Genomic DNA, 25,489 nt, shown 5'->3' with positions numbered 1-25,489 from the left:
TATTTGTGATGTTGTTGTACACCAGACTCATGCGTGAGATTGCCGAGGACACTATACATTTTGCGTTAAACTCCTTAAGTATTCTAGGTATAGTATCATAAAAACCAATTGCCAGAGATATGGTATAAGTTTTCTTTGTTTTATAATCATAGATGTCCACATCGGCATCCTCTTCCGGGAAACTCTTCCATACACAGGGGTATTGGACTTCTATGACTCCAACTTCATACGGCTCGTTTAAAACTATTGGTCTAGCTAATTTAGTCCGGTAATGCCATATCTTATTATTTGGATATATATGTGATGAAGCATTACTGGGGAGGGTAATGTAAAAGCCATTCTTCTCCATAGCTCTGATACACCCGGTCACCCGTTCAAATGTGTGGTTGTCACAGTTTGAACATGCTTTTTATCACACATTAACTATGTCTTTTTCAGGAATCCAGGAGTTAAATTTCTCAGGCCATCCCAGCCATTTCACAAGCACCATGTTTTTTCGGCCAAATTTTTTTCTCAACAACGTTTTTTCTATTTTGAAAGTCTTGTGTTTATCGATAATTACTAGCTGTAGCTCTGGCTCATAGAATGTACCTTTCACGGTCTCACCCCTGCAGTCTAATAGTCTGTACACAGGCGGATCTCTTGCTAGACATTCGGCTTTTGTGAAATATTCATCTGTAAATGTTTGTTCGTAACCTTTTCTGAACAGTCCGCGAAGTTTTGAAATTCTCACTTTATCTCCCAAACTGTATTTAAAGGTCACCGATCTCTGTGGTTTTAACTTATATAAATTGTAAAAGACTGTCTTCTCATTGTGTTTGTTAACAGCATCGGGGCCATCTTTATCGATCTGTGGTGAGATTTGTTGTAGGCAGCAGTCAGGTCCTGAATCACGTCCACATATCGACGTGAATTAACAGACGATAGATACCTCCACATTCATGTCTTGAAGGTTCTGTTAAAACGCTCCACCACGCTAGCCTTTGTCTCGTTTGATGTTGAAAAATGTTGTATTTCGTACTGAGCCAATAGCTGTGTGAAGTGTTTATTATAAAACTCAGTTTTGCAGGTATACGTCCTTCACTCAGAATGTCATTAAAAGCTTTTGTAACACAAACACCTGATTTGTTCTTAAGGCATCTGACCCATGCGTATTTAGAGAACACATCAATACACATTAGCAGAAATTTTACGCCGTCGTTTTCAGCAGAATATTCACTCATATCCACTACGGATTTCAGTTCATATAGTATGGCCTCAGCAGCTCCATGGATTCTTGCCTCGTCGACATAGATTCTCTTAATTGTTAAGAATTTTTGAATGGCAGGAATAAATCGATTAGTCCACAGTCTCTCTGTAAGTTGGTCAAACTTGGTCTCGTAGAAATAGTCCGGGATACCCCACACACAGTCGTGTTGCTTCTGACTTGGGTGATTGATCTGGCATCCGTAACAGATCTCCTCCCAATACTTGTAGACAACGTCGTTTAGGAGGTGGAGGATGATGGTTTTCACGCCGTCTATGAAGGCAAAAGACATCGTTTTGCCCCTCTGGCTGTCTGTCAAATCTTGTGAGCCGTAGAGACCCGGAGATGATGGTGGAGTCCGATCCATCAGCGTAGGGGCATCAGGAGAAGAAGGTGGTTGCTCCAGAGGCTGTGGAGATGGTGAAACCGTCCAGGGACACATCGTATAAGTATCAGCTGTAGGAGTTGTTGGCTCAGGAGGCGTTTGTTGAGGGGGTGATGGTGGTGAGCAAGAAGACGGCCAAACCAGTGTCGGATTGTAAGGAGGTGGCGTGAGTAGTGGTAAAAGGGATGGAGATACTCTGATGTACTCTGAAAAATAAAATAATTACATGAATAAATAAATAACATCACGTTTAGGTATAGATCAGAAATTAACAACCAAATGTAGCAGCGAATAGTGCGACAAGAATAAGTCATTCATAATATGCCTACCATTAGTTATTAGCAGTCGATGTGTCTGATGATTTTTGGTCTACACAAGGCAGGCAGGAGACCACTTTGGATACCAGGCAATATATTGTCAAAAACAAGGCGTTTTCTAATACTGTCATAGCCATTGATGATTCTGTCTCGTTTGATCGCCTCATCAACTTCTCTAAACATCCTTTGCAGAGCCCGCCAGTCACACCACTGGATAAAGAAAATGTTTTTGAACCACAAATCGTGTTCCTCCAGATTTAGTGGGTAAGGCTGATTTTTCCACTCTTCGCGGCCTCTGGCTGCAATCAACCTCTCCCTATCTTCACAAACACTGATAAAAACAAAATCGTCTGACTGATGAAAAAAACGATCTCCCACAAACCGGTAAAGCTCTGGACCTGTAGCACTGACCAACTGCGATACATAAACCGTCTCCGGATACCCGGGCTGGTCAAGGTCTGAACAGACGACAGAGCGAAATAGTTTCCAGTCTTTCACAGACATACTCCATCCCTGCGCTACATCAACTCCAGAACCAGAGTCCGAGAGACAGTCAACACTCATCTTGACTATTCCCTCGTGATATTTCACGTTGTAGACGTACCCATTTAGACCTGCATACTCTAGATCCAACACCGTCCCTGGGATAGCTGTAGCATTGGTAGTCAAACCGGTCACTTTACGCATCCTTTTGTTACGCAGGGCACCCGCAACGGCGGCGCTAGGGTTTTGACAGCGCGACATACCATCAACACTGCTGACCTCCTCCAGATCGATATGTCCGCTGTTTGGCATGACTGCAGAGTGGGTCCCTTGTTGCTCTGAGGAAATCCGGGGTGAAATGACCACGAGTGACCAAGACTTATATACAGACTCGAATAACCACCCCCCTCCTAAAGCAGGACCCCCCTCCCAGGTGTTAACAAAAGGGTTGGGTCATCAGACAAGTTAATTTTATATAAAACTTAAACTACATTCTTTAACTTAACAATTCTGCCCTGGTGATACGTATGAAAACAGAATTAATCAATTAAAACAACTGTATATATGTAAAAAGGGCTTTACATAGATACCAAACACTGCTAGGATCTATTAATACACGTTTAATAAGCCTTAAATGCTCACGTAGGGCTGCATCTAGCATGGCAGAAATGGTGACCATATTAAGCCTGTGAAACACTGGGTAAAAACATCATGACACAATCATTTGTTAACTACCTTGTAAATATATCATTTACTTTTTAAAAACAATTATTAAAACCACTTATCATACATACAAACACAGAACTCTTGAATTAGCCCAAAGGTTGGACTACGTGGCTACATGTCCAAATAAATCCGCCCCCTGATTCATCTATGGCTGGTTAATCTAATGAAGGTCTTTAATGATAGACATCCACACGGTTAAGGAATCGAGACAAGACTGAAAATGGGAATGATGATTCTACATACCTTACTTTAACTTAAATCAGCAGGGATTGTTTTCACTATCAACACTATCATTTATTTGGTCTTATCCAGTAGTTGGTTGTCTTTGAACCTCACAGACATTGTCTGTTTTCCTGCCTGACACAAGGGCAACAATCACCTCACACACACACGCACACACACACATATCACAGACAGAGTGTCTACAGAAGCAAATGTAATCAAGCATACTTAGGGGTCATGTAGCTCAGGAAAGTTTCTTTTTTTCACCATCATGTAAATGGGATCGTTTTGAGCCGGGTCTGATGTATATGTTTAAAATACACTGAGACTCACCGACACCCGCCACATAACAATGCGTGATCACAGAACAGTCTGATGCGTATGAGCGATCAGCCATTTGGCCTTATTCACCACTTGACTGTCATCAACCCCCACAAACATTGTCTGAAGTTTTTCCCCCTTTCTGAAATGAAGGTGACAATCACCTCAGAAACACAGATTAGCCACATCACATACTACACATCACACACGCAAGATAAGCGACTCACAATAGATGGGGCTTGAGAGGAGCCCCCGGAACACACACACAATCAAACTTGAAAGGTTTTCCTGTCTGACATCAAGGTGTCAAACACCTCAGAAACACTAATTAGCCACAATACCCCCAACCACACCCACACGACATACAGTTCACATGAGAGGGGGTGGTGAGAGGAGCCCCGGAACACACACAAACAAAGGGCCATAAAATATATCAGAGGGTCATAAATCAGGTCATAAATCATGTCATAAATCCTGCACGCGCATGCATACACATATTTTCACACCTTTTTACACACACATGCGCAAAGGGACATAGTATATACTACTTGACCGGGGCCCCAATAAGTTACCTGGTCAGTCAGACACCTGCTAGGGACTTCCAAGGACTTCCAATCGGATGTGGGTTGAGTTACCAGGTAAATAATATACTAACAATCTGCACACTGCACAGTATCTGGAGGAAAGATGGTTAAAATATTCATATTCATATCAACATAAGTAGACTATGACAGCTAACAGTTGAGAAATGTATTTTTATTTCCATTTGAAAACATTCAAGCAATGTGCATTCCTACATCAATTCTCAATGTATGGGGGACCCTCAGAGGTCAAAATGTGCAACACTTACAGCTAATCACAGTAGATTATCTACAAATACAACTATTCCAGTCACAAAAAAATCTTTACACATATATACACACATACAATAAAATTATTTCAGATGAGCCATCTTTTTGACATTGAATACCTTGCTCAACACAGAGAAATACAGGATAACTAGCCTATAATGAGACTGAAAATTTGAGATCATGCTTACAACATAACAAATTTGATTTATGTTGCCCAACCTGATGTTGGATATTTTCCCCCATACAATTTTGAATTTCTTTATTTAGGCAATAGTTATCTCCACATGAACTCTGAGCAGCTATCTTTTTTCAGCGGCAGACATCTGTTTGTTTGACTGAGCAAAAGGGGGATATTTACTCTGTCCAGTTTCTTCCCAGTCTTTCTCAGTGAAAAAATCCTTTGTTAACCATCACCTTTGTTGAGGTAGCTATGAGACATGAGTGTTTTCAGCAACTCTATCAATTTGATTTTCTTAACAATTTCTTTGTCAGACAATGTTCCAGTAAAAAGAGTCAATGTAAGCATGATTGTGCCATGTGGATCACATGCTGTCAGTGATTTCAAAGTGTTGGTTGATTTGTAGTTCGAGAAACTTTGACTTTGCAGTAGTAATGAACTTGGCCTCCCAAACTTTACTTCTGTGTAGTGAAGTATTGCTGGAGTTGTTCCAAAGTTGATCTTATATTTATCTGAAATTTGGGAGATGATGGTGTCTCTATGTGGCCATACAGGTAAGTCACCAAGTACATCAAACATGTATTCGACCCATGAGTTAAAAAGAGTGGCTGCGCTTTGTTATGGTATCTGAAATCTGTAAGCCAGATCCTTTAAATCTAAATTTTGGCGCAACTTCACTAGATCAATCCACTTATATGTTAATGGGACAAAGGTTTGTGGAGCTGTATAAGTATTTGGCACAACACAGAGCACAAGTAGTTGAACTGATCATAACTGAAGCCAGTGTAGTACCAGAAATAGTTTTAAATATTGCTGCGGTGCAGGGGTTCTGGTGTCAGTTAGAGTCTGATTTTTTGGGGTTTTTTTTAAATCTTCAATTTCAACATCCTTCTGAGCCAGCATAGTCCTTAATGTCAGCAGCTCTTGCTCCACTTCCACTGAGGGCAGCTCCAGTGGCGGATGCTGGTCCAGATGATCTGGCACTTCATCTGGCTGCTGTTGGTATATCAGTAAAATTATTCAAACTAAAGTGCACGCTTGACAGAGCACACATTATTTGAAAAAAGTAAAACAATGAAAACGTAAATGCTTTTAAAATTTGGAAGAGGAAATAGTGTTAGAAAAAAAAAAGGAAAAATTAATGATTTCTCCTCCACTGAACTGCCGCCTTATCATGGTGGAGGGGTTTGAGTACCCGAATGATCCTAGGAGCTATGTTGTCTGGGGCTTAATGCCCCTGGTAGGGTCTCCCAAAGGGGAAAAGGTCATAGGTGACGGGTCAGACCAAGAGCGGTTCTAATGCCCCTGATGAGTATGAAAAGAAGGCCATTCACATCGCCCGGAATGGCGTTACAGGGGCCCCACCCTGGAGCCAGGCCTGTGGTTGGGGCTCCCAGGCAAGCGCCTGGTGGCCGGGTCTTAGCCCGCGGGACCCGGCCGGGCTCGGCCCGAAAGAGCGACGTGGGCCCACCCTCCAGTATGTTCACCACCCGCAGGAGGGTTCAGAAGGGGCCGGTGCCATGTGATTTGGGTGGCGGTCATGGGCCCCGGTGACCCAATCCCTGGACAGTGACTCTGGCCATGGGGACATGGAATGTCACCTCGCTGGGGGGGACAGAGCCTGAGCTAGTGCGGGAGGTTGAGCGGTACCGCCTAGAGATAGTCAGGCTCACCTTCACGCACAGCCTGGGCTCTGGAACCCAACTCCTTGAGAGAGGCTGAACTCTCTTCCACTCTGGAGTTGCCCGCGGTGAGAGGTGGCGAGCTGGTGTGGGCTTGCTTATAGCTCCCCAGCTCAGCCGCCATGTGTTGGAGTTTTCCCCGGTGAACGAGATGGTCATTTCCCTGCGCCTTCGGATCGGGGATAGGTCTCTCACTGTTGTATCAGCTTACGGGCCGAACAGCAGTGCAGAGTACCTGGCCTTCTTGAAGGCCCTGGGAGGGGTACTGGAGAGTGCTCCAACCGGGGACTCCGTCGTTCTACTGGGGGACTTCAACGCTCACGTAGGCAGTGACAGTGTTATCTGGAGGGGTGTGATTGGGAGGAACAGCCTCCCCGATCCTAACCCAAGTGGTGTTTTGTTACTGGACTTTTGTGCTAGTCACAGTTTGTCCATAATCAACACCATGTTCAAGCATAAGGGTGTCCATCAGTGCACGTGGCACCAGGACACCCTAGGCCGAAGGTCAATGAGGTCGTGTCATCTAACCTCCGGCCGTATGTCTTGGACACTCGGGTGAAGACATGGGCTGAGCTGTCAATTGATCACCACCTGGTGGTGGATTGGATCCGCTGGCAGGGGAGGAAACTGGACAGACTCGGCAGACCCAAACGTGTTGTGAGGGTCTGCTGGGAACGTCTGGCGGAACCCTCTGTCAGGGAGGTTTTCAACTCCCACCTCTGGGATCCCGAAGGAGGCTGGGGACATTGAGTCCGAATGGACCATGTTCTCCACTTCCATTGTTGACGCGGCTGTTCGGAGCTGTGGCCGTAAGGTCTCCGGTGCCTGTTGTGGTGGCAATCCCCGAACCCGGTGGTGGACACTGGAAGTAAGGGATGCTTAGTCCTGAGTCCTATCTAGCATGGCTGCCTCGGGGGACTCCTGAGGCAGCTGACAGGTACCGGCAGGCCAAGCGTGCTGCGGCACGGCGTTCACGGAAGCAAAAACTCGGGTCTGGGAGAAGTTCGGGGAGGCCATGGAGGAGGACTACCGGTCAGCCTCGAGGAAATTCTGGCAAACCATCCGGCGCCTCAGGAGGGGGAAGCAGCCCCCCACCAACACTGTTTATGGTGGAGGTGGGGAGCTGTTGACCTTGACTAGGGATGTCGTCGGGCGGTGGAAGGAATACTTCGAGGATCTCCTCAATCCCACCGACACGCCTTCCATAGAGGAAGCAGGGGCTGGGGACTCAGAGGTGGATTCATTCATCACCCAAGCCGAAGTCACTGAGGTAGTTTGGAAGCTCCTCAGTGGCAAAGCACCAGGGGTGGATGAGATCCGCCCTGAGTATCTCAAGTCTCTGGATGTTGTGGGGCTATCTTGGCTGACACGTCTCTGCAGCATCGCATGGCAGTCGGGGACAGTGCCTCTGGACTGGCAGACCGGGGTGGTGGTCCCTCTGTTGAAAAAGGGGGACCGGAGGGTGTGTTCCAACTATGGGGGGATCACACTCCTCAGCCTAGCTGGGAAAGTCTACTCCAGGGTACTGGAGAGGAGAATTTGGCCGATAGTCGAACCTCAAATTCAGGAGGAACAATGCTGTTTTCATCCTGGCCGTGCTCTATACCCTCCGCAGGGTGCTCGAGGGTTCATGGGAGTTTGCCCAACCAGTCCACATGTGTTTTGTGGACTTGGAGAAGGCATTCGACCGTGTCCCTCGCGGCATTCTCCGGGAGTACGGGTTCGGAGGCCCTCTGCTAAGGGCTGTACAGTCCCTGTACAACCGGAGCAGGAGTCTGGTTCGCATTGCCGGTGGTAAGTCAGACCTGTTCCTGGTGCATATTGGACTCCGGCAGGGCTGCCCTTTGTCACCAGTTCTGTTCATCATTTTTATGGACAGAATTTCTAGGCACAGTCAGGGGCCGGAGGGGGTCTGGTTCGGGAGTCACTGGATTTCATCTCTGCTTTTTGCGGATGATGTTGTCTTGTTGGCTCCATCGAGCCAGGACCTCCAGCATGTTCTGGGGTGGTTTGCAGCCAAGTGCAAAGCAGCTGGGATGAAGATCAGCACCTCCAAGTCTGAGGCCATGGTTCTCGACCTGGCTTGCTCCCTCCAGGTTGGGGAAGAGTTCTTGCCTCAAGTGGAGGAGTTCAAGTATCGTGGGGTCTTGTTCACAAGTGAGGGAAGGATGGAGCGCGAGATTTACAGGCGGATTGGTGCAGCAGCCACAGTAATACAGTCGTTGTATAGGACTGTCATGGTGAAGAGAGAGCTGAGCCGAAAGACCTATGGTCATGAACTTTGGGTCATAACCGAAAGAATAAGATCCCGGATACAAGCACCCGAAATTTGTTTCTTCTGCAGGGTGGCAGGGCGCTCCCTTAGAGATAGGGTGAGGAGCTAGGAGTAGAGCCGCTGCTCCTCCACATCGAGAGGAGCCAGTTGAGGTGGCTCAGGTATCTATATCGGATGCCCTCTGGACGCTTTCCTCGGGAGGTGTTCCTGGCATGCCCCACAGTGAGGAGGCCCCGAGGAAGACCCAGGACACGCTTGAGTGATTATGTCACTTGGCTGGCCTGGGAACGCCTTGGGATCCTCCCGGAGGAGCTAGGGGAAAAGTCTGGGTGTCCCTGCTTAGGCAGCTGCCCCCGTGACCCGGCCCCAGATAAGCGGAAGAAAATGGATGGCTGGATGGAAATTAATGATTTACTATGAATTGACTAAATGGCATTCCTTTAAGATCGCATCACACCAGTACCAATAATCACAGCAGAGCACTCCCTCTCATAAGTTATTATTAGTTATTTAGTTATGTTGTAATTTCTGCTGTTTCTGTATATGTCACAACTTCAATTTCGTTTTCCTGTAGCTTCCAGTGTTAAACAAGCTAGCATCATCCCTGGCCCTATCCTGTGCCTGTGCCAACAACATCCTCAGGCCCCTCACCCCAGACATCTCTCCACCAACACCTACTGATCGAGTCAATCAGAGTTTCAATCTTGAAGAAGCAAGGAAAATTCAAGTGGCGACAAAGGCTCAGGCTCTCTGTGAGAAATGGCACAAAGATCGTGAGGGAGGGCTGACAGCCTCTAACTTTGGAAAAATATTGAAAAGAAAAAAAGTTAAAGAGGAATTCATCCAGTCGATGTACTACCCCAAACCCTTCACCTTAAAGGCAACGAGCTATGGCATTGCCAGTGAGCCGAAGGCAAAGGAGCTCTACCGAGGGAAATATCCATCTAGACATGTACACAATGCTGGCCTAATGCTAGAGCCAGAGCTGCCATTTCTTGGTGCAACCCCAGATGCTATTATATGTGATGATGGGAAAACTGGACTGCTCGAAATTAAGTGCCCCTTTGGATCAAGAGACATCACCATAGAAGAAGCTGCCTCAACTATTAAAGACTTCTGTGTCATCAACAATGGACAAGACATCAAATTATCAAAAAGCCACAACTGCTACTATCAAATCCAAGGGCAGCTGCTTTTAAGTGGACTTGATTTCTGTAATTTTGTCCTTTACACAAGAGCAGATCTGTACATTGAGAGAGTTCACAAAGATGTTGAAGAGGAGTGAAAAGGTTACATGTTTTGCTAAAAGAAAATATCACAAAGTTCCCCAGTTGTTTTGGTAGAAAGTTGTCTAAATTGTTGTGCTTCAGTATGCAATTAATTGTTCATGATCAGATTAAATACGTACAGGTCTAAGTTGCATATGTTTCCAGGACAAGCCTTTTTACCATCTTTACCAAGAGTACCTCTCCGTTACTTTGGTGCTACAGTATTTACATAAATCATTCAGCACAACATTGCTAACATTTGTTATCTCACGTATTTACAGATACATAGATGAAGCTGAGCTCCAAAAGTTAACGTTAGTACAACTAGAGCCCTTTGGACAACAGCTAACAATGATGTATGATTGCCAAAGTACAAAAACTAGCACATAACAGGCCAATGAACTCCCGGCAAACAAACTGACATGATGTACAACGCAGTTGCAAGCTAACGTTAGGCTAAAGTTAGAGATGTTACGACAACTTGAACATCTCAACATCTCTAGCAGAGTGACAATATGTTGCTTCAAACACGTTGTTTACTGACCTTAGAACAGCCATGTTAATTTTATCCACATTTAGTTGGTGTTGTGGTCTTCTGCATAACTTTATCTAGAGTAGACACTTGTCTCGGTTGAGATGTGGTTTGGGAAAGGGTAAGAAATACACCCCGTCACCCAGCCTCTCAGATACCTAGTGTCGGAGTTGCATGTACCCCATGCACACCGTTTGACCATTTTAAACTTAAAATGTCAAGAAAAAACATTTAAAAACGAGTGAAAACTAACTGCAGTGCATTTCAGTGGACGTGGAAGCAGAGAATGTCCGAGTGTATTGGGTTAGCTATGCGCACTGTGATTGGCTTATCGTATTTGGGCGCGTGGCTTAGCCATAGATCAATTGACATGATGTTGAATTACTCCGCCGCCCAACTGAGGAAATTCACCAATTGCACCACTCCAACGTGCGTCTCAATCATCAAACATCTTGGACTACTTCCCCGACCCCGTTACGTTCCCAGGAGCTCCTGTTGAAAGTTTGACTCCCGGTACGGCCATTCAGTCCCATCCCTCTGGTCATCCAGAAACTTACTAATCGACCTAATGTCAAAATTGAACTGCACAGTCTCTCACAAACAAATCTTGTCTCATACACGACCACATTCTGGACAAGCATCTGGATTTAATATGCCTCACAGAAACCTGGCACAAACTAGATGTGTTTTCTGTTTTAAATGAGACCTGTCCTCCTGGCTACCACAACCTCCAGAAAGCCCGCAGCACAGACCGTGGTGGTGGTCTGTCTGTCATCTACCATGATGAGCTGGATCTGTCCCCCTGCTTCTACCTGAACTGTCCTCTTTTGAGTGCCTTGCATTTAAATGTAAGCTTCCGTTCCTCATGACTGTACTTCTCAGCTACCGTCCACCCAAACTAAACCAAGCTTTAATTCCGGAGATGTACAACCTCCTCTCCTCTCAAACCCCCTCCTGCTTTCTTGCTGCTGAATTTCTTACATTTTTGGACTGTTTTAACCTCACTCAACATGTTGATCTACCCACTCACACCAGGGGGCACACTCTTGATCTGGTCATCGCGGACTCAGGAATTCAAAGGGCCTACTCAAAATCCCTCAGAGGCACGATCACAATTTTACTCCAACATCATGAAAGAGAATCCTGGAAACTCTAAGCAGCTATTCTCTACCATTAACCATCTCCTCCACTAACAGCCCCGCACATAGAAACTACAGAGGAACACAGCAACAACAGCCTTCTGATGACTGCGGATGCTGGCTCACCCTCTCTCCTCCTCCTCCTGGACTTGTCTGCAGCATCCGACATTGTTGACCGCTATAAACTTCTCAACCAGCTACATCATACCATCTGACTCACCGACACCGCTCTCAACTGGTTCAACTCATATCTTACTGACAGGACAGAGTACGTCTCCATTGGAGGTGCAAGATCAGGGGCACACATAGTGACCTATGGGGTCCCTCAAGGGTCAGTCCTTGGCCCCACCCCTTCACACTCTACATGCTCCATCATGGGCTTTGGAGTCTCATTTCACTGTTATGCAGATGACACACAACTGTACATAAAAATGGACACACGCCCCTCTGCAACTTTGCCTCCAACTATACCACCATCACCACCTGGGGGTGATAAATGCGTGGAGGAAGCACAACTTCCTGCAGTTAAACAGCTCCAAAACAGAAGTCATACTTGTTGGCACCCCTAATCAGATCCAGTCATCCTTCATAACCAGCATCACGATATCGGGCAGGTCATTCCCCTCACCACATCCATCATATTTGACCCTGACCTCACCTTTGAGGCTCACGTCAAATGCCTCTGCAAAAACTCCTCAGAAATATTACCAAACTCCGACCCTCACTCTCCTTTCCTGATGCCGAGAAGCTCATCCACGCATTTGTCTCCTCCAAGCTAGATTACTGCAATGCACTACTCATTGGAACCCCTAGCACAAGCATCCAAAGGCTCCAGTATGTGCAGAACAGTGCTGCTAGGATCCTGATGAGAGTGCAAAAGTATGAACTCATCACACCCATCCTCCATTCAGTTCATTGGCTTCCCATCTCTGCCAGGATTGACTACAAGGTCTACCTCCTCACTTACCAGTGCGTCCATGGCAACGCCCCCTCCTATCTTAAAGAACTGCTAACCCCACAAACCTCATCTCAATCCCTCTGCTCGACCAACTCTCACCGTCTCCATCCCCCCAGGACTGAGTTTTGCACCTTTGGGGACCGGGCATTCTGTTCTGCTGCCCCTTGTCTATGGAACAGCCTCCCGGACTACCTGAGGGCACCACAGACTGTTGAATGTTTTTAAAAAAGACTTAAAACTTTCCTTTTTAGCAGATCCTATGACCTCTAAGTTGCGTTTGACTTTTAGGTGTTTTTTGTATGTTTTCTCTTTTATTGTTGCTTTTCCTGTAGCACTTTGAGATTTGTTGATTATTATTGTTATTATTATAGTTTACATTAGTGACAACTCTCTCACTTCTTGCAAAAATGTATGATATGTAACATTAACGTCATTCATTCAAATACATGTGACTTGTCTGCTTATCTGTTTTTGTATAACGTTACTAACCTTTGCCGGCGTCGGACTCCGAGCTCATCATGGTGTTGCTGTCTGCCGGATCTTTTTTCAGCCATTGTTCAAAGACGCCCCAGTCCCTCACATTTACTCCGTGAGTTAATAAATACTTCACCATATTACACGTGCATCCCCCTTGCAAGAAATGTCTCTCTCACAGATGTTGCAAGTCGCCAATTCATCTGTCTTCTTTGAATAACTGAACCACACTTTTGACAATTTCTGTTTTGTGCCTCTTCCCTCCATTTTCTTTGTTTCTTTGTCTAAATTGTATACTGTGCAGCCGCGGATGTGACGTAGTACGCTTGTCATTCACACAGGTCCTTGTGGATCATAAAAAAAAAGTCCTTGCAGAAGAGGAGAAACTGGCTCTGCATCTTACAAAGTCCCTGTTTCTGTCATTAATTACCAAGTTGACTGTTTTCTCTAAAGTCGCCTGTTTGTCTCAAAAACTTCTTTACCAAGTAAGAGAAGACAATGTTTTTCTTACTATAAACGCATCATTGAAGACTTCTTTTAGTAATTTACTACCAGTAACCACATCTGGTCTTTTCACCCCTCAAAAGAAGATGTACTCCTTTTTCTCTGGTCAAATGAGGTCAAGCAGGATAGTCTTCTCTCTCCACCTTAGAAGAAATGAGAACTGTTTTCTAACAGATGTTGTGATTTAAGTGCCTTACCGATCTACATCTCTCTCCCTCTGAAACATTCTCCAGTGGGGGAAGGCTAGGTGGGAAACCTAATCTGTGTGTTCTTCTACCTCATGTGTCAGAGTTATTTATGACCGTTGAATTTGTGTCTGATATTCCAAACCCACTGCAGTCTCTATCCACATCCAAATTCCAATAGGTTCTGAATAACTAATAAACTACAATCTAATTTTAGCAGATTCCCAAATAGCATAATAAGGTCATATAACATTTCCATGTTATTGTTAAGCCAAAATGAAGTTATTGCTTAATGAGTCTGAGGTCTGGGAGAAACCAGCCCTCCCTTCGGCGATGGGGACAGACTTTCAGATCATTATTCTTTGTGTTTCATACTTCTGTATTTACCAGTAAAATGTCTCTGACATGTTTTGTTAAGATAGAACTAGAGGAAATATGTAAAAGTCCTTGGTTCTGCTGTATATTCAAGTGTGTTATGCCTTAATCACGTTTTAATTCCTTTTGAGTGATAAGTGATTGTACTCATGTCACATCTTTTCAGGCAGACAAAATTCTACTTTTAAGCCATGATGAAGCTTTGGGAAGGTAAAGCACAATTTCGAAACATTAAAACAATAGTTTAGTTAAATTAAATCTTTGTGAGTCTAAATTCAGATCACAGCCGGCCCCCACCCCTTTTGGGCCGCCTGCTGCAGGTCATGAAAACAGACAGACATGTTCTCTCCTGATGTCTCTCTGCTCTTTGCTCACTTCTCTTCTGCTACTTCTGTTTCTCACCTCTCACTCTCCCACTCCTTTATCTCTTCACTTCTTTTCTTTCATTTTTTTTTTATTTTTAAAGTAATCTTTACTTTTATTTTTGCAACAAGCTCCAAGAAAAGCAAATTCAATCACTACTTTAAGTGCTTTACTTTTATCAAATTTTTTAACAGAACAAAGTTATTTTCTTTTTGATTTTTAATAGATTGTTAAAGTATTACTGCCTGATCCAAAAGAAGTTGAATTAGTTTAAGAATCAGAACTTAAGAACCACCACTTGAAACAACAAAGAAAAAGTCTTTTTCAAGACTACCCTCATTTGATGAAGAATGTTGCAGTTATCGTCTGATTCAGAAGCTGTACAAGCTGACTCTGCCCACAGCGCTCTCAATGCGGACATCCCCACATTTTGAGTAATACAAACTACAAGACTTAACTTTGAGTGTTTTTACACATAGATTTAAGTCTATCCATCTGCAATAAGGGTTTGAAAAAAAGAGACTTAAAAGTGGGGCCACATGCTGACATATGCTCAAATCATCATGCTTAATTTACTACAGCATTAGGGGAGCCTGTAGTTATTTTTATAATGTAAGTGTTTTATTTTACCAACATGTGATAGCAGGGACACTGTCATTCAAAACTAGCCTGCTACATTACTAACGATGAATGTAACTATAGCTGAAAAAGTGGTATAATAATGATAGAAACTATTCATCCCTGCACACCATGCAGCTCAGCTTTATGATGCAGTTGCGTGATGTCTAAAGTCTGGAACAGCAATATTCTGCTCCTCTCTACAAGAAACTGTCAAAGACAGCTTCAGGACACACAACATGACAATATGTCATTTTCTGCTGCATGGAATCTCTCAGTCAACACAAAAAGATCAAGTAAAATAACTTGGTTGTTAAACAGCCATTATTGCCCTACAGTTTTCTCTCAGACAGTGCTTTGCTGTCAGTTTCTGCAGCTTCTCATGTGGCTTACACACACACTATTCTCTAGCCATCCCCTCAACGTGCTTCTCTCTCTCTCTCTCTCTCTCTCTCTCTCTCTCTCTCTCTCTCTCTCTCTCTCTCTCTCTCTCTCTCTCTCTCTCTCTCTCTCTCTCACACACACACACACACACTTATTACATTTATCACTATTTCCCTATCAATATTATCTGCAACCTTGTTTCAAGTGATTAAACTGTTAAAAACAAAAAATAGACTAAAGCATCTTCACTTTAATAAACAGTGTTCATCATAGGAACAGACAGCTGCCGCTGATGTATTGGGCCTCACAGTAACGTTAGTGCTCCTGAGTTGTACAGTCTCTACAGTCTGCTGAGCGCCTACAGCCACAAAAGGAGGAAGCGGACCGGTGGGCTAACGTTATGCTAAAAGCTAATCAGCCTTCACCTCAACATGCTTCCCTGCAATAAAACTGGACTGAATTGAGTTTATTAGGTTTTTACTCGCTCACTCATAAACACGGACTATTTCCATATTGACATTTCCATATTGATATCAGGCTCGTCGGGAGGGACTGCGAGTGAGCAGAGCTGCCGCTCATGTTTATATAACGTTAACGGGCTCACAGTAATGTTACTACTAGTAGTTGTGAGTTGTAGAGGACTGGGATGTTTATTACAATTTCGGGAGAGTCTGCTGCCTTAGTTTACCTTCGGAACCAAGTCCCTAGGAACAGCGCCGGGCTATAGTTCCAGTTTTACGTTGTGGCTAAACTTTTTCTCCTCTCCGCTGTGTGTGTGAGCACTGTGGATGCACAGCTTTCGCTACTATCCGCTCTGCCTGTAACCAATCACATGATGCTGTGGGTGGGACAATGCTGGAGACATAGTAGGGGCAGCAGACAGAGAGGCTCGGCTGCATCACATCCAAAATAACTCAGTTTTAAATTGATCTCTTATTGGCTGTCGGAGTAGAAAACGGCTGATGCCGATATGCGTCAGAATGCCGGATATCGGCGCCGATAATTGGTCGATCCCTACTTTGCTTATTACAGTCTTAACCTTTTCTGTTTTCTGTTGTTGTTCATCTAAAATTTTCATTTCATTTATTTTACCCTGAAAATTTTTGTCAATGAACATAATCGTTTGTCGTTGCCTGGATCTGTGCAAAGAGGTCACTGCTTCAGAGTACTGAGATTGAATAAATTGATTTGGAAATTATTCCAACTGTTCAAGCCAAACTTGCACAGTTGGGCATTGAATAATGTCATTCGGATTATTCTAAAAAGTTCAACAACAAAGGTGGTGCCCCATTCACAAGTGTATGATTAATCGCCAGTGATTAATTACCCTTATTATCAAGCAGTAGTGTCTCCTACAAAATGTATTCATCCTGAATGGAATTTCCTTCCACAAAATGGCAAGAAAAGAGTTCTGACTGAAATGAATGATTGAACAACTGAAACCATGTTGGCACAATGTTTGGTTAAAGTTTATGCATCCTGAATGTTGTTCCATCCTTCGTTTTGTTGAAATATAGCTTAGTCTATTTTAATGAGCCAAAACAGACTTCAATCACTCTGAAACCCTCAAAATGGCAAGAAAAGAGTTCTGACTGAATAAAATGATAGAATAACTGGAACCATGTTTGCATAACTATATTTAGTTAAAGCGTATGCATCCTGAATGGAATTTCCTTTTGAAAAAGCATTTCTTATTCAAGTACAGCTTAGACTTTTGCAAATGGTAAAATGTGGTTTCTGTCACACAGAAAAACTCAACACAAGTTCTGACTGAAACAAATGGTAGAGCAACTGAAACCACGTGGGCATAACTATATGTATTTAAAATGTATGCATTCTTAATGCAAACTCCTTAGAAAAAGCATGTTTCGTTGAAACACAGCTTAGTGTGTAATACAGGGCCAAAACAGGCTTCTGTTGCTCTGAAACCCTCAAAATGGGAAGCGTTCTGACTGAAATGAATGATAGAACAACTGAATCTATGTTTGCAATGCTATACTATAATAGCTATAATAGCTAACTGAATAACTGAAATGTTACTTAGTCTATTAGAAATGGCACAAACAGGCTTCTGACGCTCTCAAAATGCTCAAAAGGGCAAGAGAAGAGTGCTGACTGAAATGAGTTATAGAACAACTGAAACCATGTTGGCAGTACTATATTTTGGTTAAAGTATACATCCTGAATGGAATTTCCTTTGAAAAAGCATTTTTGAGTGAAATGTCAGACAGGATTCTGTCTCTGAAACATTCAAAATGGCGAGAAAAGAATTCTGACTGAAACGAAGGATAGAACAACTGAAACCATGTTGGCATAACTATATTTAAAGTTTATGCATACTGAATGCAAACTCCTTAGAAAAAAAACATGTTTCGTTGACATATAGCTTAGTGTATTTTAAAGGGCTAAAACAGGCTTCAATCACTTTGAAACCCTCAACTTGGCAAGAAAAGAGTTCTGACTGAAACGAATGACAGAACAACTGTATCACGTGTGCCTAACTGTATTTAGTTAAAATGTATACATCCCGAATGGAATTTCCTTTGAAAAAGCATTTCTCATTGGCAAGCTTAGACTATCGTAAAAGGTAAATTTTGGTGTCTGTCGTGCAGAAAAGCTCAAGGATTTTTTTTTTATCTCCCATGCATGAAAAAGCATAAGTACATTCATGTAAGTAATGCACGATGATGGTGTCTCATGCATGACTTAATGCAGGAACAATACATCAATTAGTGCAACAATGAGGGTATTTCAGTCATCATTTCTTCTAAGTTATTAATGATGTGTTCTTCATAAGTTAAAGTAACAGGCCAAAAAACTGACCAAGTCACAGCAGTACATGTATAATCTGTTAAATTCCAATAATTATGATTAACTAAGCGTTACTTTCTTTGTCACTTCATCATGTTTGTGGCCCTTCAAATAAAGTGATGACCTGGTCTGCCTTTAGCATCAATAAACAAAGATATGATAAGATTTTCTGTGTATCATACCGTATTATCTTAACGCTCACAAACCATTTAAGACAACTTATTCATAATAGCTACAAACTTTAATTCGTAGTTCAAAGCCAAAAAATGTTCACATTCCATATATATATATATTTATAACATCGTTCAGCAAAGATAAAACATACATGGAAAGTGCATACAGTTGTTCAGTAGTTAAACACAACACATTTATATTGCTCAATCATCTGTTGGTTCAACTTGACCACAAAAAATGCTAAGCACTGATATTACTCAGTGGTGCTTAGTACATCACAGTACATCACGCTAAAAATCTTTCAAATCTGGAAAGAAGCACCAAAATTTGACTGATTGTACCTCCTGGGTCATTCTTGTGAAAAATCCCATTAACCACGTAAATATCAAAATGGCTGGCCACCATTTCGACCATTTTTTTAATATAGAATTTCATTGTCCAGCCGAATTTGATGATTCTGGTGTTTAATTGCAGGTTTTTAACAATGGAAAATTCAAATTAATTCATCGGAAATCCCTTTAATATCTCCTTTAGCCTTTTACTCAGAGTAGTAATGTGAAAAATATGCATAATCACCATTATTTCAGCAAAGTTTTTATTTGAAGATGATGTACGAAAATTCATCATCATTTTATTTGCACATGAGCTGAATATGATCCTTTGGTTACTACTGTACATAGCAGTTGTACTGTGTAGTATAAAATATACAAACTATAAAATGTAAAATGCAGTAACCTGAACACTTTAGGATCAATGTATATTTTTCACACTGAGGACATCTGTAACCTGAATAACCTGAACATTCCAGGATCAGCAGTTATGTTAGATTAAATGTACATCTTTTCTCTTTTATTCAGATCTTTTTTTAGTATTTCTTTAGTATTGTACTTATTGTATGTCTGTACGTCTGTCCACCTTGCTATTGTGACAAGTAAATTTCCCCAATGTGGGATAAAACAAAAGTCTAAAGTCTAAAGTTCATTGACAATACCAGATGCCAGAACTGAAACTGGGAACTCTGCTGTTTGCAGATATGACACCAAGTTTTGAAGCTGGCTATTTCTTGGGAGCTTCTAGGTGTGTCATTGCAGTAATCAGTGTAAGCTGTCTGTAGAAGCTTATATAGACTGTGTCGGAGTCCAGCCACTGCCCCAGAGAAGACTGCCTGTGGACTTAAAGGGATATTCCAGTGTAAGTTTAAACCATAGTCTAACACACCTTGACACCTAGTATGACACCCACTCGAGAGATAAAATTTGCGGACCGCAAACAAAACTCACCACCCGAGAAGCCTCCTTGTTGTGGGGAAGCCCTACGAGTCAATTACCGAGTGCAGTAGAGTGCCGCAGTAATGATATTCACTGAGCTGCAAAACTCTACTGCACTCGCTAATCGACTCACAGGGCTTCCCCACGATGAGCCTGCAGCTGGAGAGATGAGTTTTGTTTATCTTTTCCGACAAAGCCGGCAACAATATCAAATGTTTGATGCCTTGAAATATGTGCTGGGACCCTGTTTCTAATGTTGCTGACATTTGGTGCTGTTCTGAGCATTATTTGTGGCTCTTTGATGGCGATTTATACTTGGACCCTTTTACTGCAGCGTATTGTTGTTGTGCGGTCCTTTCTGAGGATGATAAAACTACGTAAGTTAGCGGTCTGCAAACTTTATCTCTCGAGGTGGTGTCGTACTAGGTGTCAAGGTGTGTTAGACTATGGATTAAATTTACATCGAAATATCCCTTTAAGTGATAACAAACTTGTCTTCACCTTACTTTACAGTCCAATGCCATTAAATCTGTTTTGCTACTGCATAAATTGGCTGATCAGCAGCAATGATTGGTACCTGACCTGGATTCAGGGATTCAGGAAAGACACTATATCCTTGATCTTGTCCATCACATGCCTAACTGTGGCAACTGACTGAGCATGATCTTGAAGGAGAGGTAAGAGAGATGTAATGCTCACTTCGAATGGTGGGCTTCTCTTCATTGAAGCATGGTGGGCTTACCAAGTGACGTTCACCATCTCATTTCTGCCCTATGCCCTATGACCTTCTGCAGCCATTTGTATTCATGTTCCAGTTGTAGCCCCAGCAAAGTGGCTTCTGGATCAATCACACCATCATGTGGGGGAGATGGCTTCTTCTTTGCAAAGATGTCAGGGTGAATGGTAAAGGAAGTTCTTGAATTTTTTTTCACTTGTTGTTTCTGTTGTTGCAGTTATGGGTTATGGTCTATGTTATCCATGGTAACAGTCCTCTCCGCAAAACTAGCAGCCCAGAGCCCAGTAAGCAGTTTTTTTTTTTCTTTCAGTGGCTGAAATATGGTAGAGGGAAGCTCTTTAGCTTCTCCACAGTTAAAAATATGGCTTCTCTGTGGTCAAAAATGTATGGTTTGAAAACAAGATCGTTCATATTGGACAATGCTGTGGTGAACAATCCTCTCTGTGGAACTAGCAGCCTAGAGCCCAGTAAGCAGATTTTTTTTTTCTCTCAATGGCTGAAATATGGTAGAAGGAAGCTTTTTAGCCTCTCCAGAGTTTTAAATATGGCTTCTCTGTTGTCAAAAATGTATGGTTTGATAGCAAGATCGTTAATATTGGACTATTCAACAAAAAGTTGCCCCAAAAATACACTATATTACCAAAAGTATTCGCTCACCCATTCAAATGATCAGAATCAGGTGTTCTAATCACTTGGCCTGGCCCCAGGTGTATAAATTCAAGCACTCAGGCATGCAGACTGTGAAACAAGACATTTGTGAAAGAATGGGCCGCTCTCAGGAGCTCAGTGAATTCCAGCGTGGAACTGTCATAGGATGCCACTTGTGCAACAAATCCAGTCGTGAAATTTCCTCGCTCCTAAATATTCCACAGTCAACTGTCAGCTCTATTATAACAAAATGGAAGCGTTTGGGAACAACAGCAACTCAGCCACGAAGTGGTAGGCCACGTAAAGTGACGGAGAGGGGTCAGCGGATGCTGAAGCGCATAGTGCAAAGAGGTCGCCGACTTTCTGCACAGTCAATTGCTAGAGAGCTACAAACTTCATGTGACCTTCAGATTAGCCCAAGTACAGTACGCAGAGAGCTTCATGGAATGGGTTTCCATGCCCGAGCAGCTGCAGCCAAGCCACACATCACCAAGTGCAATGCAAGGCGTCGGATGCAATGGTGTAAAGCACGCCGTCACTGGCCTCTAGAGCAGTGGAGACGCGTTCTCTGGAGTGATGAATCACGCTTTTCCATCTGGCAATCTGATGGACGAGTCTGGGTTTGGAGGTTGCCAGGAGAACGGTACATTTCAGATTGCATTGTGCCAACTGTGAAATTTGGTGGAGGAGGAATTATGGTATGGGGTTGTTCTTCAGGAGCTGGGCTTGGCCCCTTAGTTCCAGTGAAAGGAACATTGAATGCTTCAGGATACCAAAACATTTTGGACAATTCCATGCTCCCAACCTTGTGGGAACAGTTTGGAGCGGGCCCCTTCCTCTTCCAACATGACTGTGCACCAGTGCACAAAGCAAGGTCCATAAAGACGTGGATGACAGAGTCTGGTGTGGATGAACTTGACTGGCCTGCACAGAGTCCTGACCTGAACCCGATAGAACACCTTTGGGATGAATTAGAGCGGAGACTGAGAGCCAGGCCTTCTCGACCAACATCAGTGTGTGACCTCACCAATGCGCTTTTGGAAGAATGGTCAAAAATTCCTATAAACACTCTCCTCAACCTTGTGGACAGTCTTCCCAGAAGAGTTGAAGCTGTAATAGCTGCAAAAGGTGGACCGACATCATATTGAATTCTATGAGTTAGGAATGGGATGGCACTTCAGTTCATAGAATGAGTAAAGGCAGGTGAGCGAATACTTTTGGTAATATAGTGTATCATCTATGGGCCGGAAATGGTGGCCATCTTGGAAAAGTGGCAGCCATCTTGATTTTTGCTTGGCTAATGGGTTTTATCAAAAGAACAATCCCCAAGGAATATTTGTGCCAATTTTGGTACGTCTTTCCACTTGTGAAAGATTTTCCTGACTTCTCCCTTCTGAGACAATATTTCCTCTATAGTAAATATTACTCCAAAGCTCTGTCACTCATATGTAATGATAATATTTTAGAGGCACGAACAAGGGACTATCTTGAAATGTCCATGCTCATAACAGAAGCCAGTGAGCTCTTAGGGGTTTTGTCAGGGTTTTAGCAGTAAATGACTAAGGTGTTCTTTCTTGTGCCTGTTTCCAAGCCAGTGAGTATTCTATAACTGCAAGATGTTCTTTTAAAAGTTTCTCAGTTCGCATTCCCCTAAGCCGCCAAATTATTGATTTGTATGTTAACTATCTCCTCTCTAGCTGCTGACTGTGAGCTCCAGTAACAGGATCAACAAACCACCTTGAATGATTCACTGTGAAGTGTGAATTGGCGAGAGCGCTCCTTCACTCTTAACTAATGATGACTGTCCCAGGGTGCACATGCTTCACCACCAGTGGAAGTAGATGGTTATGGGACCTCATCTTCACCAGCATCAGTGTTGGTCTTAGATGTTTTCCTTCCACTCCAAGCATTCCAAAACCCAGTGCCTCCAAGTGTTGGATATTCTCCCACGACCATACTGTAAATACAAGTCAACTCTTAAACACTTCACCATTAGCATCATTCTGTATTAGTGATACAGCTTGATGCTGCGAGCTTACTATTTTTATTCACCACTTTCAATGTACTTTACAGATGAAAAATGGACTATGACAATGATTATTGGCCAGGTGCATAATACGTAAAGGGTGTTCACTCCAATCAGTCAAAATAAGCAATATAAACCTCTGTGCACTGCACTTTATTAGTCTTTACTGAAATGCTGAGCAATTTTACACACCTCTGGTTAAAAAGTATAACTTTAAGTCTTCACAAGCACTACTACAACATATGCTTCTTTGAACCAAAATCTAGAACAATAGGTTTCTGTTGGGGTTTGCGTAAATGCTGTTCCAAGCAGGCACCGAGTTTGCTGGTCTGTGCTGCCAGGTGATGTGACCAACTGTTGTACTCTGTAGACTGACCACTTTGTATTACACGGTTTTCATTTATTGCAAACTCTCCTATGAAATTATAATCTCTCTCATAAATAGTTCCCATCTTGTCGGTGTTGTGCCATGACATGTCAAAATGCATACTAAGAGCTCTAAACAAGTTTGCATATAAGAAGATGGGGATGAGACTGTCACATTTGTCATAAGCAGTCTGCAGCACAGGGAAGCCTTAACTTTGAGCCTAAAAAATGTACCTGTAAATGTTTCCTGAAATCACAACTCAGCCATTATACTTTATTTATTTAACACATTATGTTGACACCTCACAATATCAACATAGGCTGCCACACATGTATTTGTAGATTGGTATTTTAGGAGTTGCGAGTCCTGTTCTCACACATTGACTAGTTTTAATGTCAGAATTTGGGAAATTTGCTCCAATAAAATTTGGAGAGACTAGAAGAGCCAGCCAATTAAATTTACCGATGGTCATGAAATTACCATGAAATTGAACTGATTTGAGTTCTCAAAGATATATCCGGTTCTGATTGTTTTCCCTATTTTTCTTCCCCTGCGTCTTTTATGTTGGCATACGCTGGACCAAAAAAATAAACAGTAAATTGCAATGTCTATCCAATGGCCTATAAGCAGTTCAGCTTTTGCATGCTGTATTGCGTCATAGTTTTCCCTTTAAAATGTGTTATTGTTAATAAGCTCAACTTATCTCTCTGCCACATTTAACAGTCAGTGGTAAAAGGAAAACTGAGATGAACAGGGTGCAAAGTATATTGGACATGCATATATTGGTGTTCAAATGGAAGGCAGGGGTGATACATACCATCTATAGACATCTGATGAGTTGTGTTTCTTCTTCAGCTTCATCTCGTTTTGGCATCTAATTTTCTTTTTCAAAAGCTTGGACGTCCTCCTTGTAGTTGGCTCTTCAGTTAAAAATAATATTTCACTTTCCAGACTCATGTCTAAATATGGGGTTTGCAAATCTATTTTTGAAGCTGTGCACGTATTGGTGAAGTTAATCCCCTCTATGTCAGAATCATGTGTAAACCTAACCAATCAGAGGCACTCATGCCTAAACCTATCCAACCAGAGACAGAGTAGGGGCGGATCTTGACCCAACGAGAAGAAAAAAAGGAAAAAAAAAAAAAAAAAAAAAAAGGGCATACAGATACTGCAGGGGCTGAGGCATCTGTGGTGGCACCCCCAGATGCCGCAGCTAGGTGCCGCTAGCAGTCGCAGCAGATGCCGCTGTTTGCCGGAGGTGCCACTGCATATTGGGACGTGCCAGTGCTTGTGCCGCTGTGTGCCGAGAGGTGCTAGTGCTTGTTCCGCTACCGGTGATATCTGCCGTGGCATCTAAGAGTGCCAGCAGGGTTGTCGCGGCAAATCCCGCTGTCTGGGCGAGATGTCGCGGCAGATGCCGCTGTTTGGCCGAAACGTTTTCCGGGAGGTGCCACTGCTTGTGCCGCTACTCGTGACATCTGCTGCGGCATCTAGGAGTGCCAGGGGGGATGATGTCGTCACGGCAAATGCCGCTGTTTGGGAGGTTCCACTGCCATGATTTGACATTATTTTACAAGGTTCTTTTTTAACCACTGACCGGAGACCATCTTAATTTTACTAACATTCAAATTGCTTTGGAGCAAAAATGTCCTTGAAAAAACTGCTATAAAATGTAGCCTAACAATTTTTTTTTTTTTTTTGCTATATCTGCATAATTCTCTTAAATCACTTCTGCCCTGTTCATAACCTTTCTATAATTTTGAGGAACTTAACCCTTGAATTTTGAAAGGGTATAATGAATTGTCATTTCTTGTTGAGAAGGTATATGAAAACAGAGAAGTAAATCTATTTCCACCTTTCCATTGAAATAGTTTTTAGTCAACATGTATTGATAAATGCAATCATTTAATATGGACAGAATAAAAGTAAACAAATATATCAAATAAAAGATTTGAACAAGGTTGTGTGTGTGT

The 25,489-nt window shown here is 42.9% G+C and overlaps 1 protein-coding gene across 11 annotated transcripts in view; it reads left to right on the top strand.

The window, feature by feature from the left end:
* LOC119018765 (two pore calcium channel protein 2-like) overlaps nt 1–25,489 on the top strand; it is a 58,952-nt gene that overhangs the window by 22,272 nt on the left and 11,191 nt on the right. For 2 of the 11 annotated variants that reach the window (XM_037096709.1, XM_037096711.1), the window contains one exon: nt 9,261–13,448. The exons of 3 other annotated variants lie outside the window; for them this stretch is intronic. In XM_037096709.1, the coding sequence (XP_036952604.1) occupies nt 9,261–9,971 (711 nt within the window). In that variant the 3' untranslated portion in view covers nt 9,972–13,448. Of the gene's footprint in view, nt 1–438; nt 469–9,260; nt 13,449–14,287; nt 16,373–20,692; nt 20,760–22,820; nt 25,477–25,489 lie in introns of those variants that run through there. 6 more of the 11 variants (XR_005074848.1, XM_037096714.1, XM_037096716.1 and 3 more) reach the window with 6 other exon arrangements.

This window comes from Acanthopagrus latus, chromosome 4 (genome assembly GCF_904848185.1).
Source record: "Acanthopagrus latus isolate v.2019 chromosome 4, fAcaLat1.1, whole genome shotgun sequence".
Lineage (NCBI taxonomy): Eukaryota > Metazoa > Chordata > Actinopteri > Spariformes > Sparidae > Acanthopagrus > Acanthopagrus latus.
Note: the sequence above shows the minus strand (reverse complement) of the source record. Positions and strands in the feature narration are given on the sequence as shown.